This window comes from Athene cunicularia (genome assembly GCF_003259725.1).
Source record: "Athene cunicularia isolate RWA chromosome 4 unlocalized genomic scaffold, athCun1 chr4_part1, whole genome shotgun sequence".
In the NCBI taxonomy this organism is placed as follows: domain Eukaryota; kingdom Metazoa; phylum Chordata; class Aves; order Strigiformes; family Strigidae; genus Athene; species Athene cunicularia.
In genome coordinates, this window is record NW_020799098.1 from 28,356,707 (window position 1) to 28,376,728 (window position 20,022).

The following is a 20,022-nucleotide window of genomic DNA, read 5'->3' on the forward strand; positions in this document are numbered from 1 at the left end:
ACCACACCACACCACACCACACCACACCACACCACACCACACCACACCACACCACACTTGAATAGCTCCGATATTCCAGTTGGTGTTTGTCACGTTTGTTTGCTACAAAAAAGGAGATAATGAATAATTAGACTCCTGCCAAAGTGGCAGAATGCCTTCTTTCTTTGTCTCAATACTGTTTTTTCTTTCTCTGAATTCAGAATAGCCTAAAAAATAATGGATAGGTCTTTCATAATCACAGTTCATTCTGCAAGTGTGAGAATGTTATTGGACTTGTTTTTAAAATAAATAATCATTCCAACTCTGACTTATACCTTCTGGCTTAGTTGTGTTCTTACTTGTGTTCTATAGTGCTGTCAGCCTGTGCAACTGCAGAAAGCTTACACAAAGTAGGTAATTAAAATAGAAAGAAGTGTTTTCAGAATGAAAATGGAAAAAAAAAAAACCTACAACTTATGGATATATGAATATAAGTGTTTCTGAGACATATATGGCTGGTATTTTTCTGCATTGTTTCACTTTGTTGCAGATCAGTGTGTTTCAGTACAGTTTTTTCTTTCCATCTTGAAATTTCTTAAGAGCCGTATTTGTCTTCCAATTAGCTATTTATAATTTTTTTCTGGCTAGTATTCTTTCTAATGGTTAGCTGCTTTAAAGGAACTATGATAGTAGACATGAAGTAGTTCTTTGAATTACTGTCAGAATGATCTGTATGCTCTTAACTTTTAGTTACAGTTCCTCTCATAGCTGATAGTTGAGGTAGGTGGAGGGTAGTGGGATCAGTATACTCTAAGCTCATAAGTATAGACATCTTTTATATGTCTTTCTAGAGGACGAAATGGTGATGAAATCAACTCCAAATTAATTTCATCAAGTTGTTTCAGAATTCTTCTTGAACCAGTTACCCACTTTATTGTTCTCCCCCAGCAGGGCTTGACACTGTAAGAGGAAGGGCTGCATGCTTGGAACACTTACAGAGCTCTTCTTGGCTACCTTCTCTGGTCTAAGCCATTTATTGCTTGGCTTTTTTCAGCCTTTGTGAGCCCAAGCTACTTGAGAGTCATGGAAATGGATCAGAGAATGCATATGCAGCAGTGAACAACTACTTGGACTGCTGAGTTTCATTCCTATAACAGGCACAAATGATACTATACTATCTCTTGTTTCAGGAAAGTCTAAACAGGGTGGAGTATCTGATCAACTTATGCTATGCCTTCTATGCTTTAGGTGTTTCAGATAATAAATTCAGAAGACTTGTATTTCATTCAGGAAACAATACTATAGTTAAAATTCCTCATGCTTCTTGTTGAAGGCAGGTATTACTTTGCCAGTCATCTCTGGGGGGAAGGGGCGCTATAGGTCTAGCTTTTCAGCTAACTGTACCCTGTGATGATTGAGGTTTCTTGAGTTGCTGTCAGTGAGGACCTGTAACCTGTTCTCTGGCATTCTTTTGTGCTACTGACTTTAGAATAATGTAAGTGTGGGTCATGTCTATTTTGGCCTTTATGCCTTTTATAGGATTTTTTTGAGGAAGCAAAAAGAGTATGTGAAGTTCTTCTTAGTTAATAGTTCAGAGTGCACAAAGTATGTGTGCATCTACAAGTAGAACTTGTGTTGACGGTGACATGGAATTACTCTGGGTTTAGACCCAGAGCTAAGTTGCAACCCATCAGTTGACTGTGGTGACTAATGGCATGAACAAGTCTCTTACTTGAACTTATAGAGAACAGTTTGGGGTTGAATTTGAACTCGTCTGTATTTGTTGTAAAGAAATTTCATGAACGTGGATAATGATTCTGAATCAGTTAAAGTGTGACAGACTGAGCAAATGCAGTATTTAGATTCAGTGATTTCTTACTCTGTTAAGCAGTGTCCCAAATGACTGGATATGAGGATAGAATGTTGGGTAAACTGGTTCATGAAAGGCAAAACCAGTTGCTGCTTGCAGTGGCTGCTGACTAAAAAATTGCTTTTAAAAAATTGATGAATTAATTACTTGCTTCTCTTTCTTTTTTTAAGTATGTATAGAAAATATGATTCGACTAGAATAAAAGCAGAGGAAGAAGTCTTTTCAAGTAAGAGATGCTTAGAATGGTTCTATGAATATGCAGGTAAGGGAGAAATGCAAATTTCCTCCTAATAAAAATTTAATCTACATTGGTATATAAAAATTGCATTAACTGAGCTTTTTCAAGACTGAATATAAAGGGGTTTTTTTTGTAAAAGTCTTAAAGAAGCTTTTCTTGTCTTCTGTGTAGTGTTAAGTTGGCAGAGTTCTAGGGGCAATTTTGTCTTTGTCTCTATTCTATGAAAAGAACACAAGGTTTGTAACTTACTTTGGAACATTTATACTTTACTATTCGAATCTATAGTTAAAGCTGTACAAAATATTGTTACCTCTCTGGCTTTAGAAGTTCTGTCATCTGCCATGTTAGTGCTGAATAGTACAGAATTATGCTTCAGGAGAAGTGTGTCTTTCATTTAAAAACAAACCCCAAAACTGGTGGGGGAGGTTGTCACATTAGTTTTGTTCCTGCTCAATCCAGTGTTTATGTTTACAAGCAATGTAGTGAATCAATTCAAGTATCCTGTACTAGTCTTTATATAGGTGTCCATCACAAGGTATAGGGAAGGTAGACTGAATTATTTATTCTTGCCCATGTGTATGAGAGTTTTCTTCAGGCATTACTTCTAGGTTTGTTAACTATGAGCTGCAGTCTCAAAGGATGATTCTTTAACTTGTGAAGTTGGTCATTGTATTCATTTTTTTTTACATGTGATTTTCTGAAGGGGAGAACTGGAAGTATGGGGAAAAATTATCTCATGACTGTAAAGACCAAAGGAAATGAAATAGGTGATTGACAAAGAAAATAAGGTCGTCTTGTAGTTCTCTGATGCTGTCTTGGATAATGTTGCTTACGGCTTGTTCTGTTTTGTCTACTTCTTAGGTGTAACAAAGACTGACTTAATTTGGCATAATATAATTTTATTATAAGAAACATTTTATAAACTAAATTAAATACTTCGAGATCTCACTTGTCTGTGGCAGTCTGAGAGGAGATTCAGACAAATTGAAGCCAAATCTAACCTGTTATATTCTCTGCCTTTCTGACCAGCTTTATTTTTTTTAAACTCTAGCAACAAGGATAACTAATTTTTGTTAAGAACGGAAAGAAGGAATAAAAGGAAGGCTGTGTATGAAAGAAGTTTTCGGGTTTTCATTGGATGCATATACCAAGATAAAACAGAAGAGTATGATTCTGTTTACAGTATTGAGTAACATTCTAAAAAATGAATTTTCAAAGAATAATCTCTATTGTGTTCTTGCTTCATAAGTCTTCTCCTTTATATATGCAGACAGTTGACACTGCATGATTTTTTTTTTCCCCTAGTGTGTCTTTACATGAGACAGAATTAGTCTTTCTAAAGACTGTTGTGTACATTCAGAGAACTGTGAGAGGATGTAATGAGAAGATTGGAAAAGATATAATTATAACTTTGTTAATAAATTTGTGTAGAATAGTAGGTCATCTAATAATAAAACATAGATTGATCTTCCCTCTATAAAACCTTTTTTTCTGGCACATGTGATCGTTATATTGGATGAAAGTAGGCATTTCAGCCTCTGCTTTTTTTTTCTGAAACATGCCCTTTTAACCGTAAAATAATTCTAACAAAATAGTCCAAATACTTAATATGTACTTCAAAAAATAGAATTGCACAGTACAATTCTTAATGCCTGTATAATTTTTTCATTAGAATATTGTAGAAGTTACAAATACCTTGATTTAACAGCTTGTTTTAATAGTAGTGCATTTTAATAGCATCTATGTTTTGAATCTTTTTTCCTTTTAAGTTGGCAAAGAAATATCCGTAATTCAAGTCTTCCTTGCCTTTGCAGTTACCAAAATTCAGATAATAATGTGGCCATGGTATAGCAATATAAATAAGCATGAGCACGAGGTTTTTATTTTAGGCTCTTTTTTGTAGATAACATTATAGTATATGAGACAATAAGGAATGAGATCCTGGGAATAATAACGTTGTATGCTGTATAGCTATGGATCACATTTTTATGTGATAAGGTCTTGTGATAAGAGTGCCTAGAAATGAGTTACGCTAGCCATTGTCCTCTCATTTAACTGTGGTAGTATTACATGGATGTTCTGCTAGTCTTAAGTGCATTCTTAAAGATCTTCCAAAATTATCTCAGTAAATGGGTAAAGGATATTGGCAGGAATGAAAAACTGTTCTGCAGTTTTTCTGTCTGTTTCCAAAGGTGAGATAAAGATTTAAGTGTACTGATAGTATGTGTGGAAATATTTATTGCATGTCAAAACAAACAGAAAAAACCTGCATGGAAATTCAGGTTGTACTGTATGATTGCATTTATTTTGTACTGTAAATGTCAGACTGTTTTAGTTTTTAGAGATAAGTAAAATGCATTTTGTTTGCAGGTGCTGATGACATCGTAGGGCCAGAAGGTATGGAGAAATTTTGTGAAGACATTGGAGTTGAACCAGAAAATGTAAGTTCAGAGTCCATTCAGAAGAAGCCTAACCTGTTATGATGTACATGAGCCAGTCCTACATCCCTTATTTTTCCATCAATAATTAAAAAATTCTTGGGAGTTTTAAAAGAAATTAAATACAATCCAGGGAGTTTTATATACACATTTGGACACAACTTGCTTTTATTTAAACCCCAAACTGTCAACCTGTAAAAACTCAATTTGTCTTTGCTGCCACTGCTTCTCTTTCACTCCCTATCCCCCACCCAAAAAAAGAAAGAGATTTAAAAAAAAAAAAGCAAAAAAAAAAAAAAAAAAAAAAAAAAAAAAAGCTGGTAGTTGTCTTTTCTGAAACAGAGACAACACTGAAGATTTAATGTAGCAACTACAAAATTATGAAGTAATGTTTTCTTTGGATTTTCTAGGAGAGGAAGGGATTTCAAATACTGTGAGCAATATTGATGTCTCCCATTATGCCATTTCAAAATGCAAATAAGAAATATATATAATTACATATATATTTTATATGTTTATCCAGAATGAAATAAAATTTTAAAAGGAATAGTTGTGCCTTTTACAGGCTTTTTCCTAGTGCCTAATTTTTGCATTTTAAATGCACTAATATTAGCTAGTTAATGGCTGAATTGCAAATAAATGACGTGGTTATTTTTTTCTTCTATTGTTCAGGGTCAGGTGTCCTGCAAGTTTTTCCATGTATATATAAAAAGTGGTTCCTTAAATTCCTGAATAAGATAGTAATCTTATGGTATTACTTCATCTCAGTTTTTCATTGCTTCAGTCTTCTGCGTGAGATGTGAAAAGGACTCTGTTTCCATTTGGGCAAAACTGAAGTATTTATGTATCCACCTCTATTTTGATGTGTGTTTTAAGTTAGTTCACCTAGCTTTACTTAACATCTATTTGAATTACACTGCACACTACATGCAAAATCAGGTAGGCTGACAATACCCTGGGGTAGCTGGATTCAGGTGGAATCATTATTAGCTTTGGAATAATTGGATTTCGGAGCTTATAGATTGCAACTGATGTTCGTCTAGATAAGAGTTTAACAAATGTCAAATGTACCTTGTCATCAAATTGGTACTTAAAAATTTTTTAGTTGTTTTGGGAAACCTTTTCTGTAGCTTTTGCACCAACTCATACTCCTCATTGCACTGCTCACTAGATGACTGTGCATGCTGTGTTGAAGAAAGGTGGCTACTGGTAACTTGGATGGATGTTCACTGTATCTTTGCACTGTTACCTTCTCTTTGGATTATGTACAAGTTTGTTACTTGCAGGGTTTTTAACTTTTAAAATAGTGTAGCAAAGATCCGAACATCCCATTTATAAGAGTAAAGTATTTGTAGTCTACTAAACAGTAGTTATTTGAAAAATGCATGGAGATTTTTGTTAATTCTTTTCAGTTCGTGGATTTTTTTTCCCCTTTAAAACAGGTAGTTATGCTTGTACTAGCATGGAAATTGGATGCACAAAACATGGGCTACTTTACATTACAAGAGTGGTTAAAAGGAATGACATCACTACAGTAAGTGCTTTGAAAAACTTCTTAACTTTGTTATAGTAAGTCAATTTTTAAAGAAAAAACACATTTTGATGTTTTGACTCATAACAGCTAAAGCAGAGGGCTCTACTGTGGAGTAGAAGCCATAGATTTTTGATTATGTTTATGGTGATATGGCCACTTAGAGACAACTTGAAACCTGACAGCTGCATGTTTAAATACAGTTGTATTAAAATGTCTGCAGTCTCAAGAAAACAGAAACGTGATGAGGTTTGACATTTTCTGTCCCAAAGGACATCTATCTTTGTCACTGGATTGGGCCTATCAGATACTGGTATGTTGTTAGACCATGTGTAGTTTAAAATGCTAAATAATAAAAAACTACTTCTGTGACTTTGTATTGTCATGTTCTCTCTGAGAGTTGCTTTCTCCAGTTGAGAGCTTATCTTCATGGCATAATTAACATAAATGTAGTTCAATAATCACATGTTTCAGAGAGACTTGGAGAAAGTCTCTCTGAACTTGAGTTTTACTTTTTCCAGAACAGCGTCACTAAAATTGGGTAGAAGGTCCTGTAGTTTCAGCAAAACTATAGATGTATTGTTTCTCTGCCGAGGCTTGGCTGTTTGCCATGTGTAGACAAGCTCTTAGTTTAATCTGTTGGAGAGTGAATTTTCTACAAAGCCAAACAAATTTTTATCAAAGTACTAGAGTAAGACTTTGCTATTTTATCTAAATCCATTTCACACTGTGGGTTCAATCAAGTCATTTTATGCAGACAGACTCATAAACATGCCTTTGTACAGAGTGATGTGCTTTGAATGGATTGATGGGGATACATGTTAGAGATTCTTTAAAGCGTCAGACATCTGTGTAAGAATGCAGACTCTAAATTCACTTTGTACTTTTCTTGTAGATGTGATACTACAGAAAAATTGAGAAATTCTCTGGATTACTTGAGATCCTTATTAAATGAGCCTACCAATTTTAAACTTATTTATAGATACGCATTTGACTTTGCACGGGTAAGTACTGTGGAAGGCCAGCATCTGAAATTAAAACTCTACTTTCATAAGTAATGATTGAAAGACTGTATACTTTTAAGTACATTTCTCATGAGATACCACTCAAGATTGCTTCTAACAAGTGGAACTGTGCATTCTAAAAGAGTATATGTAAAATGGCAGAATTGGAAAAGTGTATAGGATGCTTGATGTACAGTGCTTTAGTGTTTTTACATGTTTTATTACCTCTCTGCGTCAAGTTATTTTGTGACTTCAAGGAAATAATTTAGGCCCTATTCTGTTGCATATTGGAGCTTTGCCACTTACTTCCACTGGTTTTATAACTACCCTGGTTTTTCTTCTTATAGTTTGAATTTTGTGACCATATTTAAAAGAGGAAGTCACTTCAGACATTTCTGCAGGTTGTAAAAATAACTGATATGATAAAAGCTGGATGTGATATAAATACTGGTTCAGGAGACTGTTGGAACATCACTAATTATGTTCTCAGTATTTATTAAACAATATCCTGATATTTATTGATAAAATTTTACCTGCTATTGGAACCCATAATGTTCATGAGACTATTCCTACTTTTAAAGAGAGCAATAAAACAACTTTAACTTTCTGAACTAACATTTTGACATGAAATTTGGACATCCATCTTGCTAATGTGATGGAATGTACAGAAGATTTCTCATAAAAGTGATCAAAGACAAAACTGAAGCTCAGATTTCAGTGCAGAGGAACCTAAAGCACCAAGAAAATTTACATCAAAAAAGTAACATGAGAAAAGTAATAAGAAATTGAACTGATAGCAGTTCTGATATTTAAGTCATAAGTAACTCAGGTTTGTGGTACATCAGCACTTTCTGCATGTCAGCATGCAGAGGTTTATGGTAATTGACTTTTAACTAAGGAAACCTACAGCTGAGTATGACAGAATGTATGGTATTAGTATGAGAGGAAGAAAAGCCTTATCTACATCTTAATTCCTCCTTTGCTGTGTGAAGATTTATTCTGCCAGTTTTGCTCAACATAAAATGCAAAAGCTAGAAATAAGTAACATTGCCAAAGAAGTCTAAGATACTGATGAACTATTTGGACTAGATTAAAAAATATTTTACTAGAAGCAAACCTGCGCCAGCTAATGGCCTGTCAAAGGTAAGTGCAGAAACCTAAAAAGAGGATAGTGGGCGGAGTTTTCTCAAGAAGCACCAAATTGATGTGACAAACAGTAGACTTGGAAAATAATTTAAACATTGAAACATAGATGCTGTGACATAATTTGTGAGAAAAAAAAAAAAAACAGGTTGTAGAACTGCAAGTCAAAGGCATATCAACAGGGAAATTGTCAAAACAGTATTAGATTAATAGAGTTACTGAGCTTTTCATACTGTGGAGCCAAGGTAAGTCTGTAGGAGAATGACATCCAGTAAGAATAGAAATGAATGCTGTTAAAGGCTGATATATTTATCTAGATGTAGCAGATGAATCTGTACACAGTTTTTATTAGAATAATTGAAGTGATTGATAGAAGAAAGCTGATGGGAGAAGTTTTGGTTTTTGATTCAGACAATTGTATCATTTCCATCCTAAGGGTAATCATTTCAGGGAAGTTCTCCATGGCAAAAAACACTTGTCTAAACTTCTGAAATTTTAAGAGAATTTTTGAAAGCATCCTTTGTGATTTGGTATTTAGAGTTAGTTTGTCAATAAAAATAAGCATCATCGAGGTTTTATGTGGCATGCATAATTTGAATCAGCATGGATTTAAGAAAATTAAAACACCATATGTTGGTTTTAAACACAAACACATTCCTCACTCCCTGTTTGCCATTGTTACTGCCAAGTTTGAGAACGTATAGATGCATGTATTTCATAGCTTAAATAGGTCTTTTATCTGAAATACTGGGAGAAAAAAATGTCAGACGGTCTATCATCAATGTAGAACAAATACTGAATTTTATAGAAGTTTGTAAATACATTCTTTCCAGTGTATCTAGGAAAGAGTATGTAAGTATTTGGGATGTATGTTAAGAATTAAATTGGAGCATCTGTCATGGCAGATGTGCCATTAGGAAGTTGGAGGTGGGTGTAAAGGGCTTATCTGAACATTTTGTACTGAACAGTAGTTGGAGATGGAGAATATAGAAAATTAACAATGTAAGTAGGTAAAGACAGCATGGTCAAAGTAAAGGCAACAGAGCCTGATTTCATTAACACTTGAGTGTGTGGAAAGAATTCAGAGTATAAACAGTATGGAAAATAGGATGTATTCCCACAGCAGTATGATTTCTGCCTAAAGGTGTTTGTGACAGAGGTGTGATGGACTTTGGAAAATGGATTAGTTTTTAGAACTATTTGATATTAATACAAATATGCATTTGTAGCTTAATGCTATAACCACGTCATAAAAGGGTGGGGTTTTTTTGATGAAAATCATTAGATGTAATGAATCGGCTGGGTACAGATGATGCTTCTTTTCCTTGGCAGAAACAAACAAATCACCACCTTAGCCTTAATATGCTGCTGCTGTGTTGAACTAAAACTGGGACAGTTCTGAGAGGGATCTCCATGTGCTAGTGTTTTATGTTCCCTCTGCTCATTTTATGATTAATCTGAATTTCATACAATCGGTAGAATAACAGAATAAAGAACCTCCTTGGCTCACTCTTGCGTAGTCAGAGTTACTAGATAGCTACTCAACTATCTGCTGACAGTTTATGTAGTTGTAAGAATACTGCAGGAAATAATGTGCAGCAATACTATTTTAAGAGACGTATGGCTATGCGGAGGCATACGTGCAAACATGGGTATGGCTATAATAGCTGTCGCTTTCTAGAAAGGTCTGAAGTCACAAACAGGATTGTACACCTCATCTGCAATAGTGGTGACACTTTTTTTGGAAAGTCTATAGAAAGCAGCATCTCTGTACAGCAAGCCATTAGCTATGAAGAAGGAAATTTTACTAGGAAGTTGTGTTTTACTAAAAACCACTGTTAGATACTGCTGTTATGTATGGGTGAGCAGTAGTGCAGGCAGTGGGGGAAGTGAAAAATTCTGAAATCAATCTCTTTTTTTCATTTCTGACCTTTTCCTTTTTATGCAGGAAAAGGACCAGCGCAGCCTAGATATCAATACTGCCAAGTGTATGTTGGGCCTTCTTTTAGGAAAAACATGGTCCCTTTTTCCAGTATTTCACCAGTTTCTAGAGGTATGAAGTTTGAAAAGGAATTACGTCTTTTGAACTGTCTTCTCTGGTACTTTTAACTAGAGGTGGAAGGAACAGCTAGGAATTTTTTGTCCTGATTTTTAATATGTTAACCCCCAAAGCAGCACTTGTAACTTGTTATCTTTCCTTTCTTCCTTTTCCCTAAATCCTAATGCTGTTAAGGTTTATTTAATGCAGGACAAAGTATAGAATGTCTTTGATTTGCTTTTGGACTTCATTTTATTGTTGTATTGTTTGTTCACTAAAAGATAAAATCAGAAACATTAATTATTCAATATAACTTTGACTACTTAGTGGTTTCTTTAATCCTGTTTAGTTTTATGTGGCAAAAAATAATAATTCATCACAAGGTTTAAGTTTTCTGTAAGAAAATCTGAATTTGAGGGAGTTGAAAATATATTTTAATAATTTCTGTTTCTTGCCTTAAGCAGCAATCAAAATACAAAGTTATCAATAAGGACCAATGGTGTAATGTTCTTGAATTCAGCAGAACGATTAACCTTGACCTCAGTAACTATGATGAAGATGGAGCCTGTAAGTACTACCATATGTTGGTGTTTTAAAATTATTTATTTCTCTGAGCTTAATCATTCAGTGTCCTTTTACAAAATTTTGTAAAATACAGTTATTTGATCTCTCTACAGGGCCAGTGTTGTTGGATGAGTTTGTGGAGTGGTATAAAGGAAAACAGATGACATAGGAGTTTAACTATGCACAGCCACTCAAGAGTCACTGTTAACACAGTTATGTCAACCATTAGCCATAAACTGCTATTTGTATCAAAGTGCATGCTGCTTTTCTTGCACTGCATCCCTTTTGCAGGGAACTTTTGGTGTTTGCTATTTAACAAGCTAGCTATGCTTGCTGTGTAGCATTGTTCTCTTTGAAGGCTGCTTTGCATTTTGTATTTACACTACAAATTGGTGAACTTGCCAGCGTCTTCACTGTGATTATGTGTATATTGCTGTCTAAATTTTGTATATGTGTATAAAAAAAAAAGCTTCACCTAGGGATTATTTCTGCAGAAATGTATTGTAAAAATAATTCTGTGGCATATTTCTAGTCATCACTTACATGTTTCAAACTTCAGTTATTTTGTTTTTCTTTTGGTCTCAAATGTAGCATTTCAGAAAATGAAATGAACACACTGCTTGGACATAGTTATGTGAAGAACTATTGTCAATTTTAATGTTATTATTTGAGATGCCAGTCTCTGAGTGGAGAAGACATGCTGTGACTTCCTTCAGCGGAATTCGCCAAACCTGACCTATTGCTTAATAGGAATGAAACATTGGTGTCTTAAAAAAATATATATATATATACACATATAAATATTAAAACACTGTAATAGTTGTACATGCCGCAGATGATTTCCATTTGAAGAAAAAAGTACTGACTTTTTAATGTTAAAGCTGCAGTAGTCATTACAGGTACAAATGAACAAATTAAAGTACCTTTTAAAAATGGGTTTTAGACTTTCGTAAATTGCCTTTGGCATACTCCTTTTAATTTTTGGTGTACCAAGAGTGTTTGGTCTATGTTGCGATCTAGTGAAATTGAAAGTTGCTAAAATTAGTGGTTTGGGGAATAAAGTCTGCTTAGCCCTAGCACATAGATAATATAGATTTGGGGTCTCTTTGTAACATTAGTCTTTCCCAGGGTCTCTAACTTTGTGTTTCTAAGTAATTAAAAATCTGATATCAAATAGTTAAAACATTACTTTTTTTTCATGCTGGGGATTGGAATTTCCTAGCAGAATGTCCATTGCAGGCAATGGGCATGTTAAACACCAGCATTAAATGACAGTACTTTTTAGTAGGGACCACTGCCTATTTCACTCATTTGTTAATCTGCATACGACAGTTCTAGTGATGATTTTGGGGAAAACGAGTGAATGGAATGATGTTTTAAGTTCTGTAATTTTGTCATGTTGTCTTTGCCTTATCCTTCCTTATTAAGTAATGTTAGTGTTGGATTTTTATAAATAGGTCCTTCAAGTATCCGGTGCTATTAAACTTTGGTCCCTAAGGATTTATTAAAATGCTCTATATTGATTCACAGAGCATTTAACAAAAAAGGGCCAGTGAATGTTTTGGAACAAAGAATAACATTCATTTTCTGTAGAACTATTTTACAAGTTATTGGCAGTTTTAATATTTCTCTAGAATGCAATCTAGGGGAAGTGGGGGTAAAGTGTTTTAGGTTTGAATGTGAAATTTTCACCTGTATTGAAGGTCCTCTTCTGCCATCACTGGAGTCAGGAACAACTGTCATTAACTTAACCACTTTCAGGATTAAGCCTAGTTTAGCAAAAGCACATTAGTTTGCTGCCCTGGACCAGGAAGTTGTAATCGTGGTGCTACAAGTGGTCAGTTGTGTTCAAATCTGTGTGGTGGTGGTTTTTGTTTGTCAAACTCAGCTGCCAAAGACAAAAACTGTTTGTGTGTGTTTGTGTATATTTGTATATACATAAGTATACAATATGTGTGCATATACAAAACTAGAATTTCATGATGTGAAGAAGAAGAAAATACTACCTTTCCCATAAAATAATAATATTTGGATTTCCATGACACTAAATAGCACTCTTTAAAGATAATATTGATAAAAGATACATAGTCATTGCTTTCTCCTGTACTAATACACATAACCTTAATTCCATGTTTGCCAGTTTGCACAAGAAATTAATTCAGTGGAGTGTGGTATTTAATGTTTACAATAAGCCTCTTACTAAGACACAAACATTTTATTAAGAATTCTGATGTAAATGTGTATATTACCATAGTATAATCGTAAGGAAATATCAGTGGAGCTGCTGATTTAGTTCTTAAAAGAATGAACTTAGAAGCAATATAACTTTTAACATTTGGCTAAAGTGTGGTTGCTAAGATTTTACGTGAAATTCTGTAATTTTCTTAAATGTTAAGCTAGTTGCTGACTTTACAAAACTCTTTAGCACAAATTGGCATGAATCCTGCAACAAATACAAGGTTTGCATAAAAGGTTTTGTGTGTCACAAATAATTTGTCTTCCAATAATGGAAGCAAGAGCCAAAGACACTTTTAATCTATTACTGTTATAGGTATAACTTTCATACAACAGGGTCAACAGAAATCTGTTCAGCTTAACCAGGTGCTCTTTTTCCAAGTTCTGCTAACGTTTATCACAATACAAAATTTAATAAAAAGCAAAGAAAACAAAGGAAAAGAAACCTCAGAAGGTACTCATGCTGTATAAGTAAACAAACTCTTCATTTTTTCTTTGGGTAAAAATGGAAAGGAAGAATGTTTTTGGAATTGAATCAGCTAGATGCTGCAAATTTTTTTTTCTTCCACTTGCAAGCAGGATGAATCTGTTGTCTTCAGCTGCTTTATAAACATCTTCATAAAATAAACCACAAATTCAATTACAGCTAGTAGATAGCTTTACTGACGTTTATAAAGAACAAATCGACTAAAATGGACCCGTATGGCTTGATAAACTTACCTGTGATACCCATCCTTCTGTTTTTGCTATATATGCTGATAAGCAGAGGATCGTAATATTGCCAGCTCTTGTATTTTGGAAAAATTCCAAAATTCTTACTTTTAAATAATTGTAGAAACTTAACTAAGCTACTCGGTTTACCTTGTTTTTAGTATAAGTTTGGTGTTTGCTCTTTTGTTTGTTACGCCGTCATACAGTTGATATAGGTTTTCTGTTCGTTTTTGTTGTTTGGGTTTTTTTTTTTCCTTTTGAAAAGTGATATACAGAACACGCTGACTTCTTAGACAAGACACTGAGAGGTCATTCTGGCAGAAGTGTCACGGGTCTTATGCTAATCTTTCTGGTGTACTATTACTGTCCTTTATACCAGAAACTTGATGATCTACGTGCTATTCATGCTTGGGAGATGTAAAGTGGAAAGCCAGTTAGTGAAAGGAAAACAGCATCAAAATACTATAGCATTGGACACTTGAGTTGATAGATGCCAAATATTTGAAGCTTTTTGCACTTCTATGATCATAAAGTTTGTTCAACCCAAATGATTCTGTTTTTATGAATATTAGTAACTGAAACTTTCCAAAAATTAACTTTCATTCTACAGTAGAATAATATTTAAAATACTGATTCTGTGTTACTCTTTTAACTTTTTATCTTTTTTCAAGAAAAGCAAGCAGACAATAGAAATTATTGGAATCCTTTTATGTACTTGAATATTCAGTTAAAACCTATTTAAGGTTGTCTTTAAGCTACAGTACGTATTTGGGTTACCTTTGTGTAGCCTTTTCTAACATTTGTAGAGGACTGGAGTCCTCTCATTTTACCACAAATACATACATTTTATTTCATCACAAATACGCTCACATGATCAAAATTAGTTACAGCTCATTGCTACTTGGTTAATATTCCTAACTTATTTTTTGGAGAGCAAGAAATGGATTTCAGTTGTGTTAAGGTTTTCCCAGATTTCTGTTGACCCTTGGTCACAAGTCTAACAAATTGTTTAATACTCTTGGAATTCATATAGACAGCTTTAAAGGTTAGCTTGTGCCCTGGTTTTAATTATAACTGCTAAAATACCTCTTTCTAGGCCTTATATTTTGTCCTTATTGCTGTAAAAGTGTATAGAATCCATCCACCAACTGAATAGTTTGTTGTCTGTAATTGAGACCAAAACTCAGCTTGATATTTTTTTAATTTTGTAAATTCCCGCCCCCCCCTTTGTGTGTGTGTGTGTGTGTGTGTGTGTGTGTGTGTGTGTGTACATGTGTTGTCACAAAATAGTACCTACTGACACTGCTGTTGCAGGAACAGCAGTTAACCTGTAACTGTGAATGCTTTATGTCTTAGTTATTTGGATATTGCATAAATAAGGTGTACTAAACTCCTGTGACTCACAACCTGTTAAATACTGTTACGCCACCTAACATGAGTTCATCCGGTTGCTTTTTAGGTCTTTTGCTGGTGTTGATGTACAATGGCATCCCACAAATAAACAGTATTTGTGTTGGTTTCAGCAAATGACTTCAGATTTTTCTGTGGGTCATACTTCAGAAATTCTCATATCTGAACATGCATCATTTCAGCTGGCAACCTTTATCATTTAGTAGCAGAGAACTTATATGTGCAATCTTGTCATCCTTATTTCTAATAGTAAGGCAAATCAGTATTTCAAAATTTGTTCGAAAAAAGGTATGTTTGATATGGAGTGTGTGGGTATAGAACAGTATTGTAATACAAAAGATTTCAACAAAAAAAGTCAATTTGATCAGGAATGTCTCTTAAGACAGGATTTTATAAGAAGCTTGATTTACCTGCTCATCTCAACATAGGTTTTTAGTCCCATGAGTTCCTTGTAGAGAAGCTGTTGATGTATGGCTGGATGAGTGGACAGTGAGGTAGATGGAAAACTGGCTGCATGACACGGCCCAGAGGGTGGTGGTCAGCAGTGCAAAGTCTGGTTGGAGGCCAGTAACTAGTGCTGTACCCCAGAAGTCAATACTGGGTCCAGTCCTGTTCAGCGTCTTCATTAATGACTTGGATGATGGAGCATACAGCACCCTGAGCAAGTCTGCTGTTGACACCAAACTGGGTGGAGGGTCATGCTGCCATCCAGAGGGACCTCAACAGGCTGGAGAAAGGGGCTGACAGGAACCTCATGAAGTTCAACAAGAAGTGCAGGGTCCTGCACCTGGGGAGGACCTACCCCATGCACCAGTATATGCTGGGGGCCTCCCAACTGGAAAGCCACTTGTCAGAAAAGGGACTGGGGTTTCTGATGGACACCAAGTTGAAGATGAGCCAGCAATGTGTCTTTGCCACAAAGAAGGCAAAAGGTATCCTGGACTGCATTAGATAAAAGTATTGCTAGCAGGCCAAGGGAGGTGATCCTTCTCTGCGCAGTGCCGGGGAGGTCACATCTGGATTCCTGTGTCCAGTTCTGGGCTCCCCAGTACCAGCAACACCCCAACATACTGGAGAGAGTCCAGCAAAGGACCACAAAATGATGGACTGGAGCTTCTATCAATGAAGAAAAGCTGAGAGAGCTGAGACTGTTTAGCCTGGAGAAGAGAAGGTGCTGGGGCTGTTCTTGCTAATGTATATTAATACCTGAATGGAGGGTATAAAGAAAATAGAGCCAGACTCTTTTCAGCAGTGCCTGGTGGCAGCACCAGAGGCAGTGGGCACAAACTGAAGCACAGGAGGCTCCATCTGAACACAAGGAAACCATTTTTGACTGTGAGGGTGACCAAGCACAGGCACAGGTTGCCCAGGGAGGTTGTGGAGTCTCCAGCCTTGGAGATACGCAAAAGCCATCTGGATATGATTCTGGGCAACCAGCTCTAGGTGGCCCTGCTTGAGCAGGAGGGTTGGACTAGATGACCTCCAAAGATAACTTCTAACCTCAACCCTTCTGTGATTTCTAAAAGTGTATGCTAAAGAAAATTCTCTCTTAAGGTACTCAAATAAAATTCTGAAAGAAAAGACCAGTTTAGTAGTATTTAAATGTGGTAATATTTTGATGTTAGGGTCTGTTCATGACCTTAAACACTTGTGCTTTTCTTACTTTTTAGAAAAGTTTTTAAATTATTTGACTTATAAGAGACTTCACAATAATTTTTTAAAATATTTTGCACTATTTGAGCTACCAGTCCTAAGGCTCCTAAGGCTCTTGACTTAAAATATTATGTAAAGTTGAATGTATTTATGTTGCAGTTAGAATATTGTAATGTGGAGCCTGTTCCAGAGAAGCCATTCTTCATTAGGTTCATGTTGGTGATGAAGGCTGGAATTGCCTTCACCAGTTCTCAGAATGTAGCCTATAGATGGGGTGAGTCACAGTCTTCTGTGCTATGAAAACTTTAATACTATTACCCAGATAGTTTCTGATGTTAATTATATGTAGATTAAATGTGAATGTCCTTTATATTCGTTATTTTCCAGCCCAGTTATCAGCATATTTTGAAAGAGTGAAGTGCTTTGTACCTAGAGCAAACAACTTGATAATTATCAAAGTACCATAAATATGTGTTTGGAAATGAGAGCTTTGTTCCATTGTGATTACTGTATCTGAAGTTTTTGATGTACTCTAAAGACTTCAGTATTTTTTCCTATACTGATTCACAGTATGAGGGATACTATGTCCTGTCAACCCTGGAGCTCAGCATGATGTTGCTCTGTGAGAAGGGTGTGCCTAGACTATTACCGGCATCCTCTTGGCTGCCTCCTCATGCTTCATTTATGAATACATACAGCATGCTCTCAGCCACCTTTTTTATTGAGCCTATTCTGTGACTTGGTCTGTTTACCCACTGTCGACTGTGATAGTAATGTAAGGCTTACCTGAAGTTTTGCTACCTGAAGTTACTGAGGAAAGTAAAGAAGTTTCAACATCTCTAGACCAGGTGCAGTTACACATTTCTGCAACTGTAGCTTCTATGCAAGGGGGGAAAAAAATATGGTGGTGTCTGTATAATGTACACATACTTTTATAACTGCAACTGGTTTTGTACTAGTATGGGTATTCCAGAAAATTCTCAGTGATGAAAGCAACTAAACCAGTCAAGTTTTCAGTGCAAACAAACTATAATGGATATCAGCCAAATGTGAAGAAAAGTGAGTGGATAAAATCTTGGAGTTGCTGAGTGGGGGACTGTATAGCTACCGTGTACAGAAGGGCATGGAGAAATAGGATGAATGGAGAAGAGTAGAGTGTGAAGAGTACTGCTTGGAAGCCACAGAAGATGTGTAAAAGGTTTTGTATTAGCTTTAAGAGCAATTGCTAATGAAGTAAGGCATTAGGATGAAGGAAAAGCAGCTGAGTGTTTGGGTTTGAATGAACAGGTGATAATAAGTGTCTGATCAGTAGCAAAGGAAAGGTGAAAGATCAGGCAGAAATCCAAAGGTAAGTTTGAGACAGAACATCAGCAATATTCTGACAGTAGAATGAAGTACTTTTCACATGCTAAAAACCTCTTGATGAAGGAGCAAATTTATTTTCTCTGATGAGAAGAGCAGATAACCTTTTCCTGTAACTTTATGGCATAAAGGGAGACTTAGAATACTCACAGCTTCTCACAATTAGTGTACTGTCTGCATTACTACTGCAGCATTTCAATAGTCAGAAAAAAAGATGAGAAAATAAGTTTCCAATATATATTTTGAAAGCCTGCTGGACTGTAGCAGAAACAAATGACAAAACATTGCTGTGTAAGAGACGTCAATGGAGTCACTCAGGGTTTTTTTTTTTCCCATGACTCATGAAATTGGCTTGCTTATGTAGTTAGATTTCTTGTTAGCAGCTGGTACAGCAAAAGGTGACAGACCTTGGAGAGATCTGTCAACACAGTGTTTGAAGACTCGTGTATACCATAAGGAGCAAGTCTGCACTTTTTTATGTATTCCATTTTTAAAGTTGCTTTGGCCACAAGTAACTTCCATGTATAATGAGCTTTACTGAAAGATGGTTATGGGTGTTAAGAAAAGCACTGGTGGTGAGGAAATACAGTTCTGTTTTCTGCTCCTAGTGGCTATGTAGCTTTTCGTGTGAGGAATCACACTCAAATTACCCAGTTCTTTACTTTTAGACAGCCTCTAAAAACGCAGTTGGTTTTTATGTCACACACTGTTCTTTGAGAACAGCAGCCTTAAATTCAGTAGAAGCCAAGGCATTACATGACTCGGGATTAGGAGAGAAAAATTGCAGTAGAACCAGGGTGTAATATTTACAGACATTTACAGAATCAAGGAATGAGATGTATTGGGAAACATTATTTTAGAGTTACTGTATTTTTAACATTCCAAGAATGCTGTAGTTTTTGCAGATTTGAGTGTTTTGTCATTCAATTCTTGTTTACTCAGACTGCATCAACAGTTCTGGACAGTTAAATGTATAAACCTTTTTCCTGTGTTTGAAAAACAGAAAACAAAATCAGACCCTTAAACTCATAAATAATTGGATGACAAATTATCAATTTCTTCCGAAGATGATCTCATCCTTCGTTTCTGAGTGGACTCCTACCAAAGGAATGAAGCTCGTACTTGCTCTTAAAAGAACTTCTTAGTTAGCAATTTAGATACTGCTGAGTACTGGAGCAAAAAGAACAGAAATCTTCCAAGAACTAAGTGGAAAGCAAGGAGATGTGTGTGTGACAGCAGATGCATTGTTTGTAATTGAATTACAGATGTTACTGAGTGCAGTTATTTGCAAACACTGTGGTGACCTGGATAAATCCATGGAGCACCTACCTGAAACTGCCATATAATCTATCCTGAGTTATGGTAGGGATTTTGATAAAATCAGCGAGAAAACCCCAAAACAAACCAATAAGAGATCTATGCATAAGTGACTTGGCTCAGTAAATATATAAGTGATAATTGTGATGTTAGATGTGTAAAACAATTATTTAAAAGAAGCTCAAGGTGCTAAAGAAAATATTTTTCAGATGATCAAATAATATCAATGTTGGTCTCCAGTTGCTTTTACTTGCCTCAAGTTTTTCGCAATACTCGTTTTTATTTCCAATTATGTGAAGCTAACAAAAATTATTAGCTTCTATCAGCATCTCTTTGTTCTTTACTGGTTTTGTCTTTAAAGATAGTTTCAAAGATGTACTGTGCCACTGGATGTGCTCCTCATCTCACAGAATTGAAATGTGTTCCTTCTGTTTAGAGTTTTTAGTGAATTGTGTCTTCATAATGGAATTTTCCCAAAGCTGCTGGCCAGCCTCCTGTATTTTCTGGGACCCTGGGTGTGTTCCCCTTT

General features: G+C 35.5%; 1 protein-coding gene across 9 annotated transcripts in view; it reads left to right on the forward strand.

Annotated features, from left to right (window-relative positions):
- Positions 1 to 13,508, forward strand: part of DCUN1D4 (defective in cullin neddylation 1 domain containing 4) — a 33,124-nt gene extending 19,616 nt beyond the window's left edge. For all 9 annotated transcript variants that reach the window (XM_026847058.1, XM_026847059.1, XM_026847050.1 and 6 more), the window contains 7 exons: positions 2,020 to 2,111; positions 4,458 to 4,528; positions 5,968 to 6,059; positions 6,952 to 7,060; positions 10,152 to 10,256; positions 10,706 to 10,808; positions 10,919 to 13,508. In XM_026847058.1, coding sequence (XP_026702859.1) covers positions 2,020 to 2,111; positions 4,458 to 4,528; positions 5,968 to 6,059; positions 6,952 to 7,060; positions 10,152 to 10,256; positions 10,706 to 10,808; positions 10,919 to 10,974 — 628 coding nt within the window. In that variant the 3' untranslated portion in view covers positions 10,975 to 13,508. The remainder of the gene's footprint in view (positions 1 to 2,019; positions 2,112 to 4,457; positions 4,529 to 5,967; positions 6,060 to 6,951; positions 7,061 to 10,151; positions 10,257 to 10,705; positions 10,809 to 10,918) is intronic.
- The last annotated feature ends 6,514 nt before the right edge of the window (positions 13,509 to 20,022 follow it).